Genomic DNA, 24252 nt, shown 5'->3' on the forward strand with positions numbered 1-24252 from the left:
CCTATCCCTCTCCATAACCAAGGTGAAAGTGACAGAATTGTGGTCGCCATCACCAAAATGTTCACCCACTAACAAGCCCACCACTTGTCCCGGTTCGTTACCGAGTACCAAATCCAATATGGCCTCCCCTCTGGTTGGACAATCTACATACTGCGTTAGAAAAGCTTCCTGGACACACTGCACAAACACCGCCCCATCCAATCTACTTGATCTAAAGAGCTTCCAATCAATATTTGGGAAGTTGAAGTCGCCCATGACTACGACCCTGTGGCTTCTGCACCTTTCCAAAATCTGTTTCCCAATCTGTTTCTCCACATCTTTGCTGCTATTGGGGGGCCTATAATAAACACCCAACAAGGTGACTGCACCTTTCCTATTTCTGACTTCAGCCCATACTACCTCCAGAGGCAGATCTCCCTCAAACTTCCTTTCTGCAGCCGTTATACCATTTCTAATTAGCAATGCCACCCCCCCTCCTTTTTTACCACCCTCCCTAATCTTACTGAAACATCTGTAACCAGGAACCTCCAACAGCCATTCCTGTCCCTCATCTATCCATGTTTCCGTGATGGCTACAACATCGTAGTCCCAGGTACCGATCCCAGGTACCATGTTTTCTATTTATTTGTAGATTTACAACAGAATCTATTGTACTGTAATAAGATTGCTAAAGACAGAAGTTTTTTTGATAAAACTCAATTACATTTTTTTTCTGTCTGTAGTGCCAAAGAGGTATAATGAACACTGAATGTGTAATTGTATCCCTAATTTTATTTGTAATATTAATTCTTGTAACATTAAATGTCAAATTCACCAAGCAGTCATTTGAGAGAGGGAACGCTGCACTTATGGTCCCATATTATGTGAATTCACCTGCTCCTTTATTAAGCAGCGGCAACATTAGATTATTATATATTTTGTTTTGAAGGGGTTTCTTTTTTGCGTATGAATTTTTGGGTTTCATTCTTTATTGCTGTTACATTCCAATAAGGACCAGGAGCCCAAAGTGTTAAATAGCAGAAGCTTTATTATGGAGCTGTTTACAGGCAGCAAGGTTTAAGCTATTTCCTACCCAAAATGTCCAATGACATAATTATGTCACAGGATAAGACTCTCCGAGACAATCCACCATGCTTAAACCAAATGTACAATAATTTATACAGTTGCAAAATATTTCACTCATCGCTTTATCAGATACTGGTGTGCTCAGATTTTTAAAATTCCAAGTCTGACCCTGAAATTATGCTCGAAATTGCAACATACTAAGCTTACTGAACCATTCTTTGAAATCTTGAGCAACCTTCAACTCTCCCTCCCACTCTGCCAAGGACATGCAGGTCCTTGGCCGCCTTCCGATTCCTGGAGGAAGAATGCCTCATCTTCCACCTCGGGACCTTCCAACCCCATGCCTAAATGTGGATCTCCCCAGTTTTCTCATTTTCCTCTCCCGCCATCTTACCCTAGTTCCAACCTTTTCAGCTCCGCACCGTCCTCATGACCTGTCCATTCTGTCCATCCTTCCACCTATCTGCAGCACTCTCCCCTCCAACCTCTACCCCTACCTCCATCTATCTACCTCTTTTCCCCCCCAACCCCCCCACCTTCTACCTCTCCACCCCTGAGGCTCCCAGCCTCATTCCTGATGAAGGTTATTTGCCCAAAACGTCAAACTTTTTTTTTCCCCCCCTGCTCCTCGGATGTTGCCGAACCTGCTGTGCTTTTCCAGCACCACACTCTTGACCCCAGTTGTCTATACCTGACATATGCCACCTTTTTCTTAATATCTCTAGTTATCCAATATTCCCTACTCCTTCCAGTCTTGTCCTGCACATTAACAGGAACGCACTGTCCCTTAACTCTCATTGCCTCATTGTTGAAAGCTTCCCACATGCTTGCTCTGTGAACAGTCTCCCCCAGTCAACCATTTTGAAAGTTACTGGCTAACAGTATCAAACTTGGACTTTTTCCAATTTAGAGCTTTCACTGACTCAATGTAACCATATTAGTCTGCAACATCCTTCTGTCCTCTTCACAACGTACTTTCCTACCTATCCTTGTTTCATCTGTCTTTGTTCCCCTTGTCTAAGTAATTGACTTGAATTGTAAAAGATAAAGGTCTCTACACGTCTGAGACTGTGCTTATGACTTCCTGCCAATCAGACAAAGACTGATTTTATGCATACTGTCTGCTTTCTTCAATTATGTTAGTGTGTTACTCCCCACACAATGATCTCCTACTCTATTAAGTGGAACTCAAGGAATGTTGTCTGGAAATCCAAGTGTTGTGTGTTAGCGGGCTCCCCGTTATCCAAAGTGCATGTTACTCTTTTAAAGAACTCCAATAAATTTGTTAAATGGGAATTCCTTTTCTCACTGCCATGCTGACTCTTCCTGATTACTTTTTGGTTTTTCGAAGAGGCCAGCATTAACCACCTCAGTGATCAATGCTACCATCTTCCCCATGGCAGACCTCAAGTTCACTATCTCAATAGTTTCCTGTTTTCTGTCGTCTCCTTTCCCTCCTTTCTTGGATAGAGAAATTATATTTGCAACTTAGCAATCTGATGGAGCCTTTCCTGAATCTTGTAAATTTTGTAAAGTTAATTCCAAAGTATCTATGACATCGTATTGGTCTCCTCTCTTCAGATCCTAGTATAGAGCCCCTCAGGATCTGGGCCACAGGACCCTCCATTTTGCTCAGTACCACATTCATCACGGTTACAATTTCACCAATTGTCCCTCTCCTTCTACCTCCTGAATTCCAGCGATCACCGCAGTGTTTCTGCGTCCTCTGTAGAAGATAGAAGCGACATGTGTTTGTTTCATCTGCCGTTTGTTTATCTTCACCCGGACAATCACAAAGGCCAACCTCCCATCTATAGAATCCATCTACCAGGCCCACTGTCAAGGAAAGGCCACCAGCATTCTTAAAGATCAATCCCACCCTGGCAATGTTTTTCTACAACCTTTACCATCTGGGAGAAGGTACAGAATCCTGAACACTTGCACCAGCCAGTTTTGAAACACAGTTTCTATCCTACTGTTGTTAGAGTACTGAAAGGACTCTCACTCTCTTAGCATTCACCTGTACCTGTGTTTTTGTTTTTGCTGCTGTTTACCTATTATTTGTTATCTATGCTACTTCACTCTGTGATCTGTCTGTATTGCTCACAAGACAAAGCTTTTCACTGTGCCAATCAATTCAATTCATTCTCATTCACTAGAGATCCGACACTCATTTTGCTAATTATTTTCCCTTTTTAAGGAGTCAATTGCACTTAATGTTTTTAACTAATGCCAAAATCTTTATTTCAACTGAACAGGTCATGAGTCCTGCTGAATACAAAATCATATTTCATTTTTGGAAGCTGGTGATGCGGAGTTCTCAAATCCAAGTGTAATCCATACACTTCTTTTTCTATTATTGAGCGAAGTTACCCATCACCATTCACTTCATTCTTCTCGCCCACAGGGAATCCAGTTGGAAGCACTCTTCAGGTTCTCCGTACTGTGGCATTTTACACGAGACATTCAAGGCAACAGAACATCCTTCTGCAGTCGTTCGTTTGATAGGTAATGTCCTAATCTAGAAAGGAAGTTTTCCTCCTTGAAGGCAAAATGTTCTTGTGGGAATTGTCTGGGTGGGCTGGACAGATGGCTGGCAGCTCTGTGCCAACATGCAGGAAAGGTAAAAGAAGACTCCGCTGACAATGAGTTGCACTGGGGAACGCAGCTGATTCTGACAGTGTGAGGCTTGCACTTGGATGATTGGCCACACAGTCCATTGCTCCTCATTAGCGAGCTCTACTGGAAGAGGAATATCTGAGAAGCGTGGGCATACTTCTGTAACCTGGCAACAGTCATTGGGTGAGACTGATGGTAGGATGGTCTAGTAAGCCCTTCCATTGTTAAAAACATGCCAGAGGATATGGGCATCATGGTTGAGCCAATATATACTGTCCATGCTGAATTACCCTGTAGGAGTTGGCTGCTTGAACTGCAACAGTCTGTGATGTAGTTACACCCAAGATGTTTTTAAGAAGAGAGTTCAAGAACTTTGACCCAGTGGCCATGAAGGAATGGCGATGTAGTTCTGAGTAAGTCTGGTGGCTTGGTGGGGGCTTAAAGTTTGTGCACCTATGCAGCTGCGATCTTCAAGAGAGATTGGGAAAAGTAGTGTAAAGCTATGTATTCCCAAATGTTGCAGTTTGTGCTGAAGGCAACTGAACATAGCCCAACCACTTTGCTCCAATACAAGAGCAAACAAATGAGGTTGCATTCACAGCGTCCGGGGCTTAAGTCTTGACTCAAGGCCTGCTTTTCACCACATCAAAAGCATGTGGGGATGGCCTGGAGTCTCTGAAGAATAGCATGGGATAGGGACATGCCCGATGACCAAATTTAAAATTTTAAAAGTCTTTAAAGGGGGATTTTTTTTTCCTCAAGGGGGAGAAAAGGAGATGTGAAGCAGCCCGTTTAGCTAAACGACTGGTTCCTCTTCCATCGATGGGCATGCAGTATGGCTACAATGATGTGTCAGTTGTGGATTTTTTTTCTCACTTCCCTGCAAACTTATTCCTATCCAGCAAAACTATCCCACACCTGTTAACTCTTGCTTCATGGAGCGTATTTAAAAATCACAAAATTTACTTGACCACATGGTTAAATGTTTTAATTGTGTTTTTAATATTTAATGTCCCATAATATTTGCGAGAGTAAGAACTTGCATCTGTGTGTTTAAAGCAGACTGTTGGAAAACCTCAGTAAGTCAGGCAGCATCTGTGGAGAGAGAAACAGTTAGCCTATAGAGTCAAGCAACACGGAAACAGACCCTTTGGTCCATCCACGCCAACCAAGTTTACCAAATTAAACTAGTCCCATTTGCCTGCGTTTATCCTATATCCCTCAGTCTTTCCTATCTATCTACCTGTCGAATTGTCTTTTAAATGTTGTTACTGTACACGCATTTACCAATTCCTCTGGCAGTTCATTCCACCCTCTGTGGAAAAGTTACTCCTCTGGTCCCTTTTAAATCTTTCTCCTCTCATCTTAAAGATATGCGCTCTAGTTTTGAACTCCCCTACCCTAAAGGAAAGACCTTTGCTAGTCACCTTATCTATGACCCTCATGATTTTATAAACCTCTATAAAGTCACACCTCAACCTCCTACATTCCAGGGGAAAAGGTCCCAGCCTCTCCAACCTCTCCTTATATCTCCAACCTTCTATTCCTGATAATGTCCTTGTAAATCTTTTCTGCTCTTTCCTGCTCCCTCTCTAATTTAATAGTATCTTTCCTGGACTCAAAAGTTTAACTTTGTTTTTCTCTTCACAAGTGTTGCCAGACCTACTGTGTTTTTTTTTAACCAACTTTGTTTAAGTTAGATTTTTGGTATCCACAGTACTTTATTTTTATTTGCATATATGTAGCATTTTTAGTGCCCCAAGGACATTGGAATAGGTTTTATAATGAATGAATTTGCTATGAAGTGTGTTTGCTGGGATTGTTACAAGCTCAGCAGCCAAATTTCAGACAGCAAGGCTTTCCTTTGTGAAGTGATGAAGTGGTTGCCAATATAATGTTTTCAGACTGTGGAATAGGTCTTGATGCCATGATCTACCAGCTCATTGGCAAGTGCTGCCCCCATTGCAATTTACACTTAGTCTGACAGGAGTACCCTAATGACCTAAAGAATAGAAGTTGTAAGTGGAACGGAGTAGTGACATAAAAAAGAGTCTGGAAAAGGTACTTGGAAATAGGATGGGGAGTGTAGAGAGAGAAAGAATTTTAACATGATTGAGAGGTTTAGGAGAATTTAGAACGATATGGGATATGAGCGAGAATGATCTTATCATCAACTCAAACTGAGGGAGAATGTCAGATATTGACATTGCTTTTGATAATGTGGAAATTATTTCGGATTAATTCTGCATTTTGCTAAAGCAAATCTTAGCAGGACTTGTACACCTTTTAATGGTAAGGTCCTAGGGAGTGTTGCTGAACAAAAGGACCTTGGACCGTAGGTTCATTCTCCTTGAAAGTAGAATCGCAAATAGATAGGATAGTGAAGAAGGTGTTTGTTATACTTTCGTTTATTAGTCAGAGCATTGAGTATAGGAGTTGGAAGGTCATGTTGCAGCTGTACAGGAAGTTGGTTAGGCCACTTTGGGAATATTGTGTACAGTTCTGGTTGTCTCCCTATGGGAAGGATGTTGTGAAACTTGAAAGGGTTCAGAAAGAATTAATAAGGATGTTGCCAGGTTTGGAGGATTTGAGCTGTAGGGAGAGGCTGAGTAGGCTGGGGCTGTTTTCCCTGGAGCATCGGAGGCTGAGGAGTGACTTTATAGAGGTTTATAAAATCATAAAGGGTATGGATAGGGTAAATAGACAAGATTTCTTCCTAGGGGTGGGGGAGTCCAGAACTAGAGCACATAGGTTTAGGGTGAGAGGGGGAAAAAATAGAAAAGGGACCGAAGGGGCAACTTTTTCATGCAGAGGGTGATGCGTATATGGAATGAGCTGCCAGAGGGACAGGTGGAGGCTGGTACAATTGCAACATTTAGAAGTTATCTGGATGGGTATATGATTAAGAAGGGTTTAGATGGATATGGGCTAGGTGCTGGCAAATGAGACTAGATTCGGTTAGCCTATCTGGTCAGCATGGGCGAGTTGGACCGAAGGGTCTGTTCACATGCTGTCCATCTCTGTGACTATGATGGATATATTTGCACTGTTTCTTTGTAAACACCTGGTGTGACCTAACAGTTTTTGTTTGCCCCTGGTATTCAGGAGCCTCTTTGTGGTGTTGGACAGCCTGAACTGTTCAGATGGAGCGATTGGGGCAGCAGCACAGGGTTGGCTGATCCGTGCCCTCTCCCTTAATGATGTCGCTCGGATTCTGGAACCTGTCTTCCTGTTGCTTCTTCACCCCAAGACCCAACGCACCTCCATTCTGTGCCTGAAAAAGAAAGTCCTAGGAGGTAATAGCAAATATTGCGTGGGTGGAGTGTAAATCTGCACCTTTTCTGATTTGTGAAAAACATGATGAGCTTTGCCAGCTAATATGACTGTTGTTCCTCAGGAATGGCCGATTTGATGGTACCCCTGGAAAAAATCTTTCCACTTGCAGATAAGACTGGATTTGAGGACCATAAGTAGTCACTAATAAATCCAGTGGGCAATTCAGGAAAAATGTTTATCAAAGTGGTTTTGTATATGGCTGTGCGACTAGTCCAAGGGAACTGCATAGATACATTTAATTGGAAGCCAGAAAAACCCACTTAGAAGAAAAGGGTTTTGAAGGCGAGAGTTAAGGAGTTGGTCTATGTGAATGGTAAACACTGCTATGGATCACCTGGACCAAATTACCTGCTTTCACTGTTGTATAAGAACTGTGTATAATCTATATGAATTTCTGGTTTTGTCCAAGTCTAACTTGCATACGTTGCTTCATAATTAGTGCATTTGCTATTAAGTGTGTTTGCTGGAATTGTTGCAAGCTCAGTTGTAAACTATACAAATTAACTACAATATTTTCTGTAATGTTTTCAAGTTGCTTTCTGATTCCTGACTGTTTACACAGGTCTGACCATCAAGAACAGAATTTTGAGTGGGCTTTGGTTATGCAGGAGGTGCAGTGACTCCTGCAGATTTCAACTTTATTCCTTCGTACACAATTTAAAATATTCTGAATCTGATTTTAAAAATTTATTTTACTTTTAAAAGTTTTGACTTTTCAACCTGTATTCTAAACCACCGTCTCTCCCTCCAAATGCTTCTCCTGATGGTTGTGTAAATGCAAGTTTCAACTTCTTAGTACTCGCTGGGAAAATAAGTTTATTTTCTGAATTACTTACTGGATTTCCTGGTGATTATTGATGGATTCTAGTTATGTGCTTCCCCTCATGAGGGAACAGTCTCTCTGTATTCACCCTCTCAAAATCTTTCACAATTTTCAAGACCTCTGTTAGGTCACCACTTATCCTTTTTTGGTAGAAAAGAGAGAGGCCCTGCCTTTCCTGCTCTTTATTCCCCCACATTTTACTGGTGTTCTAGTAAATGTTCGGTCTGTCCACTCCAGTGCATTTAAATCCTTCTTATAAAATGGCAACCAGAACACACACTCAATATCCTAGGGGCTACCATTAATCCAAAATTGAACGGGATCAGCTATATTAATACTGCAGCTACAAGTGGAGGTCACAGGCTAGTAGGTTTGAAGTGAGTAACTTGCCTCTTGACTCCCCCAGACTCTGTTCACCATCTACAAGGTACAAGTCAGGAGCCATGCAGGACAAAGCAATTTGTTTGACACAACTTCAAGCCACGTTCCCTTCCTCCACCACATTTGCAGAAGTCTGCACCATATAAGAATGCATTACAGAAATTCACCTAGAACTACTTAAACCCTGTCCAAATCCATGCTGTTCCCATCAAGAGTCCTGCAGTATCCCTCCGGAATGGGTGATAGTTTTGTTTCCTTTTATACCCCATTGCACTGCACTATTTCCAGTGGTAGCCAACTTGTTCTGAAGCTAATTATCACCATTCAAAATGCAACTGCAGAAGATTAGCAAAATCAACAGAAATTGAATAGAGCAAGTCCCTCCGTCCCACAAAAGGCAGCAACTTTGCCAGTTGAGCCATTATGGAAATGAGTGTTGATGCTGCTGAGTTTAAAAGATCTGCATGCTATAGGATTATTTCATATAGACTTCCAAAGTAAGTGGTAAATGTAGATTTTTTTTTTTCTCTCTCTCCCTTGTATTTCAGAAGACGTCCAGTATTTGTACAGCAGGGTGTCTACCTGTCCAAAAGCATTTAGTACGCCACTGGAAATGGTTGAAACAAGTTCTGAGGAAAGCTGTATATTTGCTCATGTTTCATCAGTGGACAGGGATGCTCTTTGGGCTGAAGTGGAGGGAGAGCCTGAAAGGTCAGCCCTTCATCGAGAGGGTATGAGGAAAAATACCAACCACTCATTTAGTGAACAGTCTCAGAATATTCCTCTGGAAGACAGCAAGGATAGCAGTGAGCACACAGAATCCATCGATACCAGCTCAGGCGCTATCTCTTCAGGAATCACCTCATCAGTTTCACCACCATCCCCAGAGCATCAAGATACCATGAGCAACACTGAAGAAGATGGGCTTGGGTTACAAGAGAGAGCTGGCATGGATGGAATGGCGAATAACAGCCCTCAACCCAAAACCCAGTTGATGCTGGTTCACACTGACTCTGAGAAAACGCAGATGTCACAATCACTATCCAGTGACGAAGAGGACATAGATTTGGAACTGCAATTAATTACCCGAGAAAAGCTTCTAAAACGGCAACAAGAGAGACATGCCTTAGTAGAAGCTTTGTTTAAGCACGTTTTGTTATATGTACAGCCTTATGATTCAAAACGGGTATTGTATGCTTTTTCTGTCCTAGAAGCTGTGTTGAAAACTACTCCCAAAGAATTTATTGAGGCGCTGTCTGCCTCATGTATGGACACCAACTCCAGCAGCCAGCTCAATCTGATACATAACCTCCTCGTGCGCCATCAGGAGTCTCTCATGGGTATGGGTTTTTATGGGAAGCTTTCAACGCGGGCATTGCCCACATGCTATCACCATTCCTCCTTCATCGAATTGCTCATTTGCCTGTGTCTGAATTTCCTGAGGTCCTATTATCCGCGTCAGACAAGGGTGAATCACAAGGATTTACTGGGAAACCGGGACGTTCAAGTGAATAGTGTCCAAGTGCTGATTCGGATTGTCACACAGCTGGTTGCCATTGTCAAGTGGGCTGACTCCAAGAACATTGACCTTATCAGCAGCTTATTGACCAAGTGGAAGGTTCAGGAGATGGTGCTGCTTTCCCTCTCTGCCTCCATGTACATCAGTGAGAAGAGCTACAAGCTCAGCTTTGCAGAATCCAGTGATGAATTCAATGAAGATGGCCTCTCTGAGGAAAGTCTCATTAACTTTGGTCAGGACCAGATTTGGAGTGAGCACCCACTGCAGATTGAGCTCCTGAAGTTGCTGCAGGTCATGATTGTGCTGGAGCACCATCTTGGTCAGACAGCCGATGAACATGAGGGCTCTTCTGACCTTTCCAAGGAGTGGCATAAGATCATGAGCTTCCAACAGTCCATCACTGCTATGGGTTATGTCGAATCTCAGGCAATCACTGCTCAAGGCATGTTTGTGTCAGCAGTTGTCAGAGCTTTAGAGCCACAGTATGGTTACAGCATTCACCCACCATGGGTGAGCCTGGTTACTGCCTCCCTACCTTACCTTGGAAAATCCTTGGGACTGGTTGTTGCACCGTTTGTTGCACGGATCTGTAGAAACCTGGATGATCTTGTTCTCCAGGAGGAATGTGAGAGTGAAAAGAACTCTCAAAGGTACGCAATTATCAGTACCATTTTCCAATAGATGTCACCATAACCCATTGGGCCTCATGTGATACTGGTTGTTTTCATCATCATTCATTGATTTACTTTATCATGTAACTAATGACATTTGCTACTTTGGGGTTTGAAGTAAGCAATCATAAGAATACCAAATCTCAGAGGAAGTAACAGTTCACACTGCTTGACATGAATTGACTATTTTAGCTGGAAAATAGATCTGGTATTGGCATCACCATTGAGGATGCCCCAGGGAACACCAGTCAACTGTCAAACCTTTGTTTAAATTCAAGCAAAGCAAATAGGCTCTAGTCATGGCATTGCCTTGAGTCAGAGTTCACTTGCCAGTTAAACTGCATCCTCTTCTCATGCATTATAAGTTGTCGTTCCCTTAGAAATTTGGTATTCTTGCAACTTTGGCCTGAAAGTGCAATAGGAAAATCTTAAATGGCTTGTCTGTTTTTGGGAGTGTTCTAGCCCTCTTCTACCAAGTGACCATTTGAAGCAATAATAGTCCAACCAGTTCTTACATTTGGCATGATGCAGCTCTACATGCAACTTTTAATTTGAAATTCCTGTGGCGCTCAATCACCACCTACAGGGCCATCAGAGATGGTAATAAAAACTCACATCCCAGGAACAAGCAGATATCCTATTGTCATGTACTGCAGTAACTTCTGTAATGCCACAGAGATTCTAGTTATATTTGCTTACAACTTATATACATTTGGTGAGGCTTGAACTCTGCAAACTTGTGCTTAATTGCATGCATTTACTGAGCATTAATCTGAGGCAGTAAAAATTGGTTTGCCTTTTTGAGAATGTGTTTACTTTCTCTAAGTGTGCTTAGGCCACTTTTTTGGAATACTGCTTTCAGTTCTGGTCTCCCTGCAATAGGAAGGATGTTGTGAAACTTGTGAATCTTTTCTGAACCTCTTGCAAGGATGTTGTCAGGGTTGGAGGGTTTGGGAGGCTGAATAGGCTGGAGCTACTTTCCCTGGGTGTCGGAGGCTGAGAGGTAATCTTAAAGGTTTGTAAAATCATAAGAGACAGAGAGGGTGAACAGCCAAGGTCTTTTCCCCAAGGTAAGGGAGTCAAAAACTAGATGACATAAGGTTAAGGTGCGAATGGAAAGATTTAAAAGGGACCTAAGGGGCAGCTTTTTCATGCAGAGGGTGGTGCGTGTATGGAATGAGCTGACAGGAAGTGGTGGAGGCTGGTGCAATTACAGCATTTAAAAGGCATCTGGTTGGGTACATGAGTAATAATGGTTTTACAGGGATATTGGCCAAATGCTGACAAATGGACCAGATTTATTTAGGATATCTGGTCACTCAGACAAGTTGGAATGAAGGATCTCTTGCCATGCTGTACAACTGTGACTGTATAAATATCCTTTTAAAAAGCTCTTGGTGAGCTTTGTAATTGAATACTTTCGAAATTTAATTCAGCGCCTCCTTGATATAATCTAGGTAATGTGCAGCTAAATTTGAGATGGCCTTTTTCAAAGGAATGTATGAACAATTGCCTCGATTCAGTTTGAAGTCAGTCAGGATCTGAATCTGGATTTCTGCTGCTCTTTTATATCGTGAAGACTTGGACCCTGTGTCAACCTAGTATCAAAGTGCAGTTTATATACTTGTAGAGAGTTGTTTTAAATTATAATTGGAAAATACTGGAAATTCGCAGCAAGTAAGAACAGGAGTAGGCCATTCAGCCCGAGGAGTTTACTTTGTCATTCATTATGATCATGGCTGATTATCCAACTCAGTAACCTGCTCTTGGTTTTCCCCATATCCTTTCATCACTTTAGGTCCAAGTGCTATATTCAACATCTTGTAATTATATAAAGTTTGGCCTCAACTACTTTAGTGGTAGTGAATTCTACAGGCTCCTCACTCTCAGTGAAGATATTTCTCTTCATCTCTGTCATATCTGGTGTCCTTAGCTGTGGTTCTGGACTGAACTGCTAATGGGAGCCATCCTTCCTGCATGTAAGACCATAAGACCATAAGACATAGGAGTGGAAGTAAGGCCATTCGGCCCATCGAGTCCACTCCGCCATTCAATCATGGCTGATGCGCATTTCAGCTCCACTTGCCAGCATTCTCCCCGTAGCCCTTAATTCCTCTAGACAACAAGAACCTATCAATCTCGGCCTTGAAGACATTTAGCGTCCCGGCTTCCACTGCACTCCGTGGCAATGAATTCCACAGGCCCACCACTCTCTGGCTGAAGAAATGTCTCCGCATTTCCGTTCTGAAATGACCCCCTCTAATTCTAAGGCTGTGTCCACGGGTCCTAGTCTCCTCGCCTAACAGAAACAATTTTCTAGCATCCACCTTTTCAAAGGTGGATGTACCAAAAAACCCAAGAATTACAGATGCTGGAAATCAGAAACAAAATCAGAAATTGCTGGAAAAACTCCGGTGTGACAGTATCTGTGGAGAGAAAACAGTTAGCATTTCTGGTCCAGTGACCTTTCTCCAGTACAGGTCTGATCTGAAATGTTAACTGTTTTCTGTCCACAGACACGGTCAGACCTGCTGAATTTTTCCAGCAATTTCTGATTTTGTTCCTGTGTCTTGTCCTGTTAGAATCTAACAGTTTCTCAGGTTCTTCTGCCCACTCTCATCATCTTCCTTCCCCCCCCCCCCCCCCGCCAACTCTCATCTTTTTCTTCCCCCCCCCCCCCACTCTCATCTTTTTCCCCCTCCAACTCTCGTCTCTTCACACCACCAATGCCGTCTCTCTTTTTTTTTCCCCCCCCCCGTCTTTCTCTCTCTTCCTCCTCCTCCTCCTCCCCCCCCCCCCCCACTCCCGTCTTTCTCTCCCTATCCCCCCACTCCCATCTTTTCCCTGCACCCCCCCTCCCCATTCTTGAACTCCAGAGAACATAATTCTAACTGATCCAACCTCTCCTTAGCATCTGTAGAGAGAAAAAAACAGGTTTGTTTGAGCACAAGACTTCTTAAATGATTCATTTCTGGCGCTCGGAGCTCCCATCAGAGCAAGTTGATACAAATCAGGTTTTGTCATGATGCAATTAGTTCTTTAGTTACTGGCCTCGAACCATATATGTTTTTCCTCTGATTTGTTATGCTGTTGTAAAATGCTTTTAACTTTTCTACACTTCCATATTTCCATAGCGCAACATCCAAAAAGGAGAATATCCCTCCAGATTATCCACTCACCCTTTTGGAAGGCCTCACAACCATTTCTCACTATTGCCTTCTGGATAGTTCCACACAGGCAAAAAAGGTACTTCAAACTTAATTAAAGTGTGTTCAGATAATACCTGTACCAACAGTCATGTGAAAGTTGGTTGCGATAATGCAGTTATGCTCTACTCCAGAACACTAGTACTGGAACCAAGGTTTTGAATAACATTTCAATGGATGTAGGTGTTGATGACCAGACCAGCATTCATTGCCAATTTCTAGTTCAGAGAGGAGTAAGAGGGTCAAATACATTGCTGTAGGTTCGGACTCATATAAGCCAGACCAGGTAAGGATGGCAGATTGCCCTCCTTAAGAGATATCGCTGAACCAGATGGATTTTGGTGACCTGATCACCAGATTTTTATTGAATTCAAATTTCAACATGTGTCATTGTGTGGTTTGAACCTACATCCCCAGAACTTTTGCCTGCATCTCTCTGGATTACTAAACCCAATGACAAATACCACTATATCAGCACTTTTATATTTATTTGTTGAGTGACACATGACAGGCATATATCTCCTAACTCAATCTCGCCACCACTTCAAGTGTCTCTGTATATATGCTCCTGTGAAACTTCCACCTGTATAGAATCAAGCATAGTTGATGACAACTGTATTTATTAATTGTATGAGGGGATAGATTAGGTAGAGGGGAATGTGCAAAACTTCACTTCGTTTGGGAAATGCTAACAGAAAATAAGTCTGGAAACTCTCAACCTATGTGTTATGTGGGCTAATGTTTGGGAGTCAGCAGATTACTGCTGAGAACCAAAGCAAAATGCCTTCATGCCTATTTTAATATGTACATTTTGGTATTTTTGTTACAAGTTATGAGCACTGATGCGCTCTCTCTGCTGTTTTTGACTGTACAGTAACTGAAAAATTCCCAGAAGTCAGTCTGTAAAATAGCAGGTTAAAAACAATGACTGCAGATGCTGGAAACCAGATTCTGGATTAGTGGTGCTGGAAGAGCACAGCAGTTCAGGCAGCATCCAAGGAGCTTCGAAGCTGCTTGGATGCTGCCTGAACTGCTGTGCTCTTCCAGCACCACTAATCCAGAATGTAAAATAGCAGGGCTTGTGCAAATATAGTTAAAGGATTCAGGCACTTAACGAAGTCTGTCGGTATGTCACCAAGTGTAATATTATCTACTGTTCTTGTCCTACCTTTTGCCTTTTGTGGGTCTAAAGCATTTTGTCCATAGCCCAAACATGGGAAATTTGTTTACCATTTTCTAAAAATGTAGTGTATTCCCAAGCTATCGACACAAGCCTACCAGAACGTTACAAGTTATACTCGATGGAAATTGTAACTTTTTCTCCATTTGAGCATGTTGCACTCTTGTGTTCCCCAATCCTTCCACAATACTGTACATGGGATATTTACCATACGTGTTCAGTGATGAACCTCCAGCACAATGGTTTTGAAAGTTGCCAACCCCTTGGCCGAAAAGTCTTAAATGGGAGACTGGTGTTAGAATGCTGGGAGAGGAGGCAATCACTTTGTAATTACTTCCCTCCTCCCTGGCAGAACACTTTGAAACAAACACGTGGGCGACATTCACAGAGAGGTTGTTGTAGCCTTGATGTCGGAAGACAATGGGGAAACATGGCAGAGATTGCGGTGAAGGGAAAGGGAAAGTAATGATCCATTTCTACAGTAATTTTCTATGATTGAAGATCTTTGCAGTACTCTGGATACCTGAGGATTTAAGTTTTAGTCTACATGGTTTTTTGAAAAATAACAAAATAAATAGCCCTGATTGGATGATAATCTCTCCCTTAGGTTTTAAAGGTGAATCTCTCCTGCACCATTTCCAGCTAGTTCTGAGTAGACTTAGTCTACAGCATATTACAGTTTGCCACTGAAGCGCAGTTTGGGAGTAGTCACATTAGGAGGGGTGCTGTTGAGGTTAATGAATTGTTTTGGGCCAGCTTTATTGAACTAATCTAAATCAGGCTATCGGTATATCTGACTTGACAGTGCTTAATGCTCGTGCTGTCTAAATAAAATGGCAAAATCTTCATTCCTCAATAGTGTTGCTCCCCACATCTGAAGATCAGAAAAGAAAAGCACCTGATCTGTTGCTGAAATCTAAAAACGAACAGAACAGGCACAAGTGATCAGTCGAGTCTGAGAGAAAAGTTTCCTGTCTGGATTTCACTCTGCCAAACCTCTGGTGCCAGTAGCATTTTAAGAGGAATCTGCATCCATGCTCTTGACTGAAGATGTTGGCTGAAGATTCATCTTGAAAGAGTTTTCAACCTACTCTGCATTTTCAGTACTTTTTTTTACTTTGTTTTTCGGTTCTTGCAAACTTCCTCTTTCTCTTGTCTATAATTGGATCAGGTCTTTTTTACATGGTCTGTGTTTTCTCCCAGTCTCCAACCACAGGTGACCCCACAAGTATGAAGAATGCTAAGAATGCCATCCTTGAAGAATTGCCTTTAATCATCAACTCAACATCTCTTCTCTGGGGCATAGTTCGAAGAGATGAATCCCAGAGAAAACTCGCAAGTTCACTTGATGCTACCAAGACCTCGTCTTCTGTTTACTTTAAATCAACCAGAGTTAGTGACTAATTTCCTTATTTTGAGGTGTTGCGATTGGGAGAAGTTGACTTAATTATTCAATTTAATCCTTGAAAATTTGACAACTAATTGTGCAGCAATGGCAATCCAGTACAGTGTTGTGATACCATTAGAATTTTTCAACTGATATCACTTACTGTAGCATGAGCTAGAAGTAGGAATGGGCTTTCTTTGCCAATTTGTAGCTAAAATTCTGCATTATTTTCAGTCCAATTGGGCTAGGCTGACTGGAGATTCAACATCTAGGTTATGGACCCAATGTTAGCACCTTTTTTTGAAGAGCTCTTTGCCATACTGCAAATTATCCAGAGCATGTGGTAAAATCAAGCTCTGTGGGCTATTCGGCTTGTTTTCTTTGGAAAACTAAAAGAAGATTGCTACTCAGGGTGAGGATTTCCCAACATTTGTAACATTGAAAGATGAGTACTGATCTATTTTGTTCAATTGGTTTCAATACGTTTTGGATGTTGGGAAAGCCACTGAGAGATCATGGCTATGATAGGGAAGTCATGCCAACTATGAAATTGGGAGCAGGGAAAGAAAAATGTCTTTTTTTTTGGAGCTACAAGTTCTTTGTTTTTCAGAATGTGCTATTTTGTTTTTGAAAGACACTTAGACAGAAAATTCTGGAGCTCCTGAATCCATTTGCTGCTCAGATGGGTGTCCATCTGATGGCAGCTGTGGCAGCAGTGTGGAACAAGAAGAAAAGCAGCAAAAAACTGAGTCAAACCAAGGTAAGGTAATTGTTTATTATTTGAGGTGAATTTAGAGTCATAGATGTACAACATGGCAACAGACCCTTCGGTCCAACCCGTCCATGCCATCCAGATATCCCAACCCAATCTAGTCCCACCTGTCAACCCATATCCCTCAACCCTTCCTATTCATATACCCATCCAAATGCCTCTTAAATCTTGCAATTGTACTAGCCTACACCACTTCCTCCGGCAGCTTATTCCATACACGTACCACCCTCTATATGAAAAATTTGCCCCTCAGGTCTCTCTTATATCTTTCCCCTCTCACCCTAAAGCTATGCCCTCTAGTTCTGGACTCCCTGACCCCAGGGAAAAGACTGTCTATTTACACTATCCATGCCCCTCTTAAAATTGTAAACCTCTATAAGGTCACCCCTCAGCTTCCGACGCTCCAGGGAAAACAGCCTCTCCCTGTAGCTCAAATCCTCCAACACTGGCAACATGGCGAAGGTATTTGTTCTGATATTTCCTGTTCATTGAGTTCACAGAAACCCCCACCTTCTAGTCTGTTGTAGATTTGTTACACTTCCAATGAAAGCCCTTCAGTCCATCATGTCTGCTTTGGTTTTCTGAATGAACACTCAGTGCCTTTCTCTCCATATCCCTGAACATTTGCTCCTTGTCAGATAACAGTCAAATTCCCTTTGAATTCATCTGTTGAACCTGCCTCCACCACTTTTGCATTTTCAGTTCATAGCTAATTCATTCTCATTCCTAATACTTAAAAATATGCTGCTTTTACTGTTCTTTTTTTCAGAAAAGAACATCAGGAGAATTTCTTATTTTTTAAATATTGCAGTTGTTCTTTGATTCAAATGGCTAAAATGTGTAGAATTAAGGTAGCGGGTTCAAAACCACAATCTAGGATTCGAGCACTGCTCCTTCAGTACCTGATGGACAGAACATTTCACAGTCCTATAGAATGCTATATTTCAGATAATATGTTAGACTGAAACTCTACCTGGCTGTCCAACTCAATCGTTCTTCCTAGCCTTTGACCACTATTCCTTCCTCTGGCTCATTACAATCCAAGTCAATATTTCAATCATTGATCAATTGTTATAGTATTCAAAGTTTTCACAGAAAATGAGTCCATTACACAGAAAATGTGTTGAACTGAAAGCTGTTATTTCAAATTGCAGGTGGTTATTGAAAAGGGGGCTAGTAATTTGAAATGTTATACATTTGAGTTATAATGAAGTTCCTCTTCTGTTTTGTAGACACAGATTCTGCCTGTAGCCAGTGAAGCTCAGCTAACATTAGTTGGGTTGGTCCAAGCACTGGACACTCTCAATACTGACAGTATTTTACAACTGATAAAGGAAGTTGTGAAGAAGCCACCTCAAACCAAAGAAGAAGTAAGACCTTGCATACTTTGTAGCATGCCCTGATTCAATTTGTTGGCAAAGTGTGTTTTAAGTAGGGAATAATATGGGCACAGTATGTTTTAAGCTTTTGAAATAAAAACCAATTGCTCTTGGAACAGAGTAGCACCAGGCAGTAGAGCACTAGATTCAAAGCCAGAATTCCAGAAGACTTTAGGGTGTGAATGGGAGCCACCGTGTCTCAGCCTTGGTTGAAAGATACTGATGGAGACGGGAGGTGTATGCATAAAATGGAATGAAACTCCTATTCACTTGAGCTTATTTTATGCAAAGTTTTCTTTGCAACTTCAATTATGATGCCATGTTATTGCAAACAATTTCGGCTAATTTCCCTATTGATGATCTGAGGATATTGGAAATTTGACGATGGTATAAAGTCAGTTTCTAATTTCAACAGGGTTTTCTCTCTCTGCTGTGCCTTGTATGTGGGTGTTAGAGTAAGCCATACACTTCTCTACAAAAAGCAGTTAGGAAATTTGGAGCAATCATCTGAAGATGAGTCTATTGGGTTCATTATTTTGACATAAAATTGCAAGAGGTCTCAATAGTTTTGTGGTCATTCCTACACCTGGAGAAATGTATGATACCTCAAATCCCATTTCTGGAGTGACATCTCTGAGAGCTGGGTTGAAGTAGGCAGTCACACCCAGACTGCTTCATTCACAGTTACCCCCAACAAACGCCTCCAATTTTTTGTTTCCTTTCCACCACTCTCCACGGCATTAACTCATGTTCGAATTGCCTACCACCCTTGTATTTTAAAGCAATCATCTTGTCAGGTTCAATGCCATTCCAATGATGGTGGACAACAAGAATCCTCTGTTTTGTTTTCCCCCTCCCTAAAGTCAGAATGCTAAAATCATTTATGGTGTGTTTGTTCCCACAAGTTTTTGTTTAAGAACAGCAATCTTAATCCACCACATCACCAAATCTGCATTCATTGCTCACCATAATTGAGGTTATCAGTTGAATTATCAGTGTTTATAACTTGAAAGATATGCAATCTATTGTTATAAAATGCCGAGTTGTTTCGATCCTTTGAAAGTTGGTTTTAAAATATGGGATATCTTATGGAATTTTCTCTTCCAGAAACCAACCTTGGTTGATATCCCAATGCTGCAGTTCAGTTTTGCATTACTTCAGAGGTAATTCTGTTGTTCAGAAATTTCTTATTTGCTTTATGCATTATTTAAATATGAAATCCTACCGGGGCATCAGGCTGCTCCCTGTTGTTACAGAGAGGATTAACCTGAGGGTCACCACCCCTCAGGTGATGTAAAAGTTGAAAAGGAGAGTCTCTCATGGTAACCCTCAGCTTGTGTGGGGATTGAAACCATGCAGTTGCCATCACACTCATGAAAATGAGCCATCCTGCCAACTGAGCTAACTGACTCCCATTAAAACTATTTTAAAAAATAACATGTTGTGTATTATTGCGACAAATCTGTGAATTTTTGAGGGTGAACATTATTTCTAAACCCTTGTCCAATTCAGGTGAATGGAACATGGGTAGGTGTTTGCCAGTCAGTTGAAAATCTGCATTCAGATATTTCAGTTTGATCTAAACTTGTACATTAGACTGTAGGATACAATTCTCAACTATTCATTATATTTGATATAGAATTAACACCACAGATTAGATTCTTCTTATATCCTTAACAACAACATTTTGCATTTTTGAATTGGCTGAATATTGTTCAAGCTAAACCCAAAATATTATGAAGTAGAATATTATTCAAATCAGAGAATACTTCTCTTTGTCACAGTTGATAATGTCAAGTGTATTTCCATCCTTTCAATGAAAGTCAACACACACTCCTCCTAGGATTCTCCTCTAAACAATCAGAGGTCATGAAGTTGGACTTTATTCCCTCAAGTGGCTAACAGGAGCTGGTGGAGAGAGAAGCACTACTGTGTTTGTATTCCCTGATCTGAGAAGCTCCATTTAACTTCAAATGAAACTGATTTGGATGAGCAGCTCAGTGGAACCAAGATTAAATATAGCCTCTGCTCCCCTCCCCCGAATCTTACTGCAATTTGTGTTTAACAAGTTAGATAATTGACCTCATTGTCTTTTATTCCAGGCTTTCCATGGCCAATTTACAGGATACTCTGCCATCTTTGCTTAGCCTGTTAAAGGAATCCGTTCAGTTGAATTTAGCTCCACCTGGACATTTCCTGTTACTTGGGTGAATACACATTACTATTTTCATTTTTAATCATCTGTCAATTTTGTAAATATTTTTATTTCAATTTCTGAATAGTCAATTTTTTTTTGTAACATTAAAGTAGTTCTTCAGTAGTAATTATGATGAGCAATATAGCTTTTACCAAAAACTTATCTTTGACTTCATTAAACATAGAAAAATGAGCAGGAGGAGATCATGTGCAATGATGTGCAGGTTTGGTGGATTTAGCCATGGTAAACATGGGGTTACAGGGAAAGGGTAAGTGCATGGCTTTGGATGCAGTGTTGTTTGCAAGTTTGTTGTGTGTTCAATGGGCTGAATGGCCTGCTTCCATACTCTTGGGATTCTATCAATGTGATCCACAGCCTCCTTGTTGGAGAATAGGTGTTTTGGAATAAATTGCGCACACAAGCCTTGAGTTACTAACATGTTTATTCGTGATGTATCGCGGGGAGCGAAAGGGAGACCAACTCAATCAGATGGTCCTGAATCACTCCAACAGGTTACAAGGATTTACAAGACTTTTTATAGTGTTCAATTAGTTGACTTAACTACAGGATAAGAAGCAGGCACAAGGCAACATGCATAACTTTAGCCCCAGTCACGTAGCATCTGGCTCGCAATGGTTAGTAGCTGATAAGCAGGTGTTCGTATACAATGGCTTCATGCAAAGAGACAAATTCATTTATCTGGTATCTGCACAGCTGTGAGGCAACCATTTCCCAGGCAGACTGGGAAAATTAGCTTTGTTCAGGAAAGGCATTGAATAGGAGGCAAAATGGTTTCCACCCATTTAGTATGTGACAAAATGGCTTCCACAAATCTTCCACACTGCTCCACCGTTCATTACAATCAGGGTTGACCTTGGGCTTCAACTCCATATTTTTTTTCCCCCAAACCACATCCCATGGAATACTAAATTTCTGTCTGTTGCTGTCTTAAATATAGTCAACAATGACATATCTATAGCCACCTGGGGCCATAAAACCCTAATGGTTCACAGGCTTTGCGGGGAGAAATTTCACATCAAGATTTAAATGATTCACTCCTTATTCTGAATCTGTGCTCCCTTGTTCTTGATTCTGCAGCCAAGGGAAGGTATATCTATATTTCTGTCCTTTCAAAGCCCTTCATAATTTTGAATCTTTTAAGGAGATTGCATGTCACTGTTCGAATGCAGATCCGATTGTAGGGCAGCCTTCCCACAGGGAGCAAACCTTGAAACTTCACTGTACTGCCTTCAAATTGTGTATAAATTCCTTTTTTATTGCAGAGCCCAAACCTTCATACAACAATCAGGTGTGATCTGACAAAGCCCCTTACAATTAAGACTTCTTGCATTCCATTTTTGTTATATTAAAGTCCATTTGCAATCCTTGCATTTGTGTTCCTTGTATGCATACACTCATCGCTGCTTGAAAATCAACATTTACAAGTTTCAAAACTTTTTTTTTCTTTAAAAAGAAATTCTGCTTTTTTGTATTTTAGCGATCAAAGCGACCAGCTTCACATCTGCCACCTTTTGCCCACTAGCTTAGAATCCTCGTGATCTGTAGCACAGAAATAGGCCCTTCTGTCTAACTCCATGCCGACCAACCGTAGGTCAAATCTAGAACCATTTGCCAGATTTTGGCCCATAACCATCTAACCCCTTCCTATTCATATACCCGTCCAGAAGCCTTTTAAATGTTTAACCGGTCTATTTGCAGCCTCTTTTTGAATCTCTGCTTGCATTCCAACCCACTTTTTGAATCATTAACAAGCTGAGATAATATAAATATGAGACCCTGGCACTGATCCTTGTGGTACTTCACGAGTCACAACTTGCCAACTTGAAAGATGGAGCTTGGGGATTACACCGGATAAAAGGCAGCATCTCGTCCTCCTCACCCACTAAAAGCCCATGTTAGCATTCATTCTCTGTGCTCATTCCTCATCGTCTTCGGTCTGTACTCCTATTCTTCCAAAGGTTACAAGTATATCTACAATATGCATAAAAGCCAGTTTATATGGAATCCATTATTCGCCCAAGATCTAGTCACTACTTCTGACACCCAGTTTACAAAAGATTTATAAAGTATCTACATAAACAGCTTCTGTCAAGTCTTGGCTTAAGATTTGGTTGCAGTACATCAAGGAACATTGAAGTTATGCAGGTACCACAGTGTTCTGGAATGGCATTAATTCAGCTCCATCTGTTACAATGTGGTTGACACTTTAACTTTTAAATGTACTTTGTAGAATATTAAATGACTTCATGTCAAGATGTCCAAATTTGGAAAGCAAAAGGGATCAGAAAGATCTGCAGGTAAGGTAGAACTCGTGGCTAAAATTAAGATTATAATAATTTCTTGCTCCTTCCTATATTTTGAATTAGAACTATTTTATGCTTGCTTTTACAAGGAGGTGTCCCAAAAGATAATTGAAGCCGTAGGGAATGTTGTTGGCTCCTCACTCGAACAGACCAGCTGGCTAAGCAGAAATTTGGAAGTAAAAGCCGGGCCTCAGGTTTATTTGGAGGAGACCAATTCTGATGTCGTTGAACATGGTGAATATTTTACATCTCTGCACTGTATTTCGATTAACCTTAGTTACTTAATATAACACCAACAGGAGCTTCTGGGTTGGTTGGTTCAAATGCTCTATTTCATTGTCATTTAGCCAGTCACATAGGAAGTCCAATATCCTGCTTGGTTGCCATCCAAGCCAACTGGTTATCAGATGGAAATCCAGTTTCCTTGTCACATGTTATACTATCGTGATGCATCATGACACCCTATGATTATAACAAAGCTGAGCCAGGATACTGGGTCCCAGTTGCATAGATTACATGGAATATAATGTATAGAAACGTCAGGCCATTTGTTACAACCAGTCCATTTGGTGCTCATGCTGCATTCAAGCCTGTTCCCATCATTCTTATCAATCTGTCATTGTGTATTAAAATAATTCGACTAATGTTAGCAAAAGTGCAGGACCCTGCTACCACACAAGATAAATGTGGATTTCAACAGCTTCCTCATTTCGTCTCTTTCCCCCCACATTATCCCAGTCCCGGTCTTCCAACTCAGCACTGCACTCCAGACCTGTCCATCACCCCCTCCTCTGTCCTATCCCCTCCCTCACCTTCATTCACCTATCACCTTTCCCAGCTACTTTTCCCTTTCCCCCCCCCCAACCCTTCCATTTATATCTCAGCCCTTACCCCCAAGTCTCATTCCTGATGAAGGGCTTATGCCCGAAATGTTGATTTTCCTGCTCCTCAGACGCTGCCTGACTGGCTGTGGTTTTCCAGCATCACACTCTTGACAAAAAGTGCAGTAGTGACTGGCATTCCGGCCCACTCCATAGAATCTCCTTGACTTATTAGAATGTCCTCAAATTTGTGAGGGGATAGTGTTGGGAGGCTCAAAATATTTTGGTCCAATTACATGTATTTTGTGATGTAAGTCAGCCTGGATTCTCATTTTACTTCTGTTTATTCTATCCTGTGTAGTTTATGAAAATTACTCATGCACGTTTCTTTAAAAAAAACAAGATGTTCTTTTAAGACCTGAAAGGTTTACCTGCCATCACTAGATAAGGTCTGTGCCATGAGACTGGAAGAACTGTTCCTGAGAGGAGCTAATGAGTTAACAAATCGTTGTGTACAAAGTTTCACTGGCAGCAATGTGCACTTACTTTTTTGAGTACTGCCTCTTGTCTCA

The 24252-nt window shown here is 41.4% G+C and overlaps 1 protein-coding gene across 7 annotated transcripts in view; it reads left to right on the top strand.

Annotated features, from left to right (window-relative positions):
* Positions 1-24252, top strand: part of dop1b (DOP1 leucine zipper like protein B) — a 144426-nt gene that overhangs the window by 74660 nt on the left and 45514 nt on the right. For 6 of the 7 annotated variants that reach the window (XM_072585610.1, XM_072585614.1, XM_072585611.1 and 3 more), the window contains exons 17-27: positions 3473-3573; positions 6790-6980; positions 8773-10393; positions 13549-13660; positions 16004-16192; positions 16822-16947; positions 18192-18329; positions 19446-19501; positions 20441-20545; positions 22787-22853; positions 22949-23093. In XM_072585610.1, the coding sequence (XP_072441711.1) occupies positions 3473-3573; positions 6790-6980; positions 8773-10393; positions 13549-13660; positions 16004-16192; positions 16822-16947; positions 18192-18329; positions 19446-19501; positions 20441-20545; positions 22787-22853; positions 22949-23093 (2851 nt within the window). The remainder of the gene's footprint in view (positions 1-3472; positions 3574-6789; positions 6981-8772; positions 10394-13548; positions 13661-16003; positions 16193-16821; positions 16948-18191; positions 18330-19445; positions 19502-20440; positions 20546-22786; positions 22854-22948; positions 23094-24252) is intronic. The other variant, XM_072585618.1, reaches the window with a different exon arrangement.

This window comes from Chiloscyllium punctatum, chromosome 15 (genome assembly GCF_047496795.1).
Source record: "Chiloscyllium punctatum isolate Juve2018m chromosome 15, sChiPun1.3, whole genome shotgun sequence".
Classification (NCBI taxonomy): domain Eukaryota; kingdom Metazoa; phylum Chordata; class Chondrichthyes; order Orectolobiformes; family Hemiscylliidae; genus Chiloscyllium; species Chiloscyllium punctatum.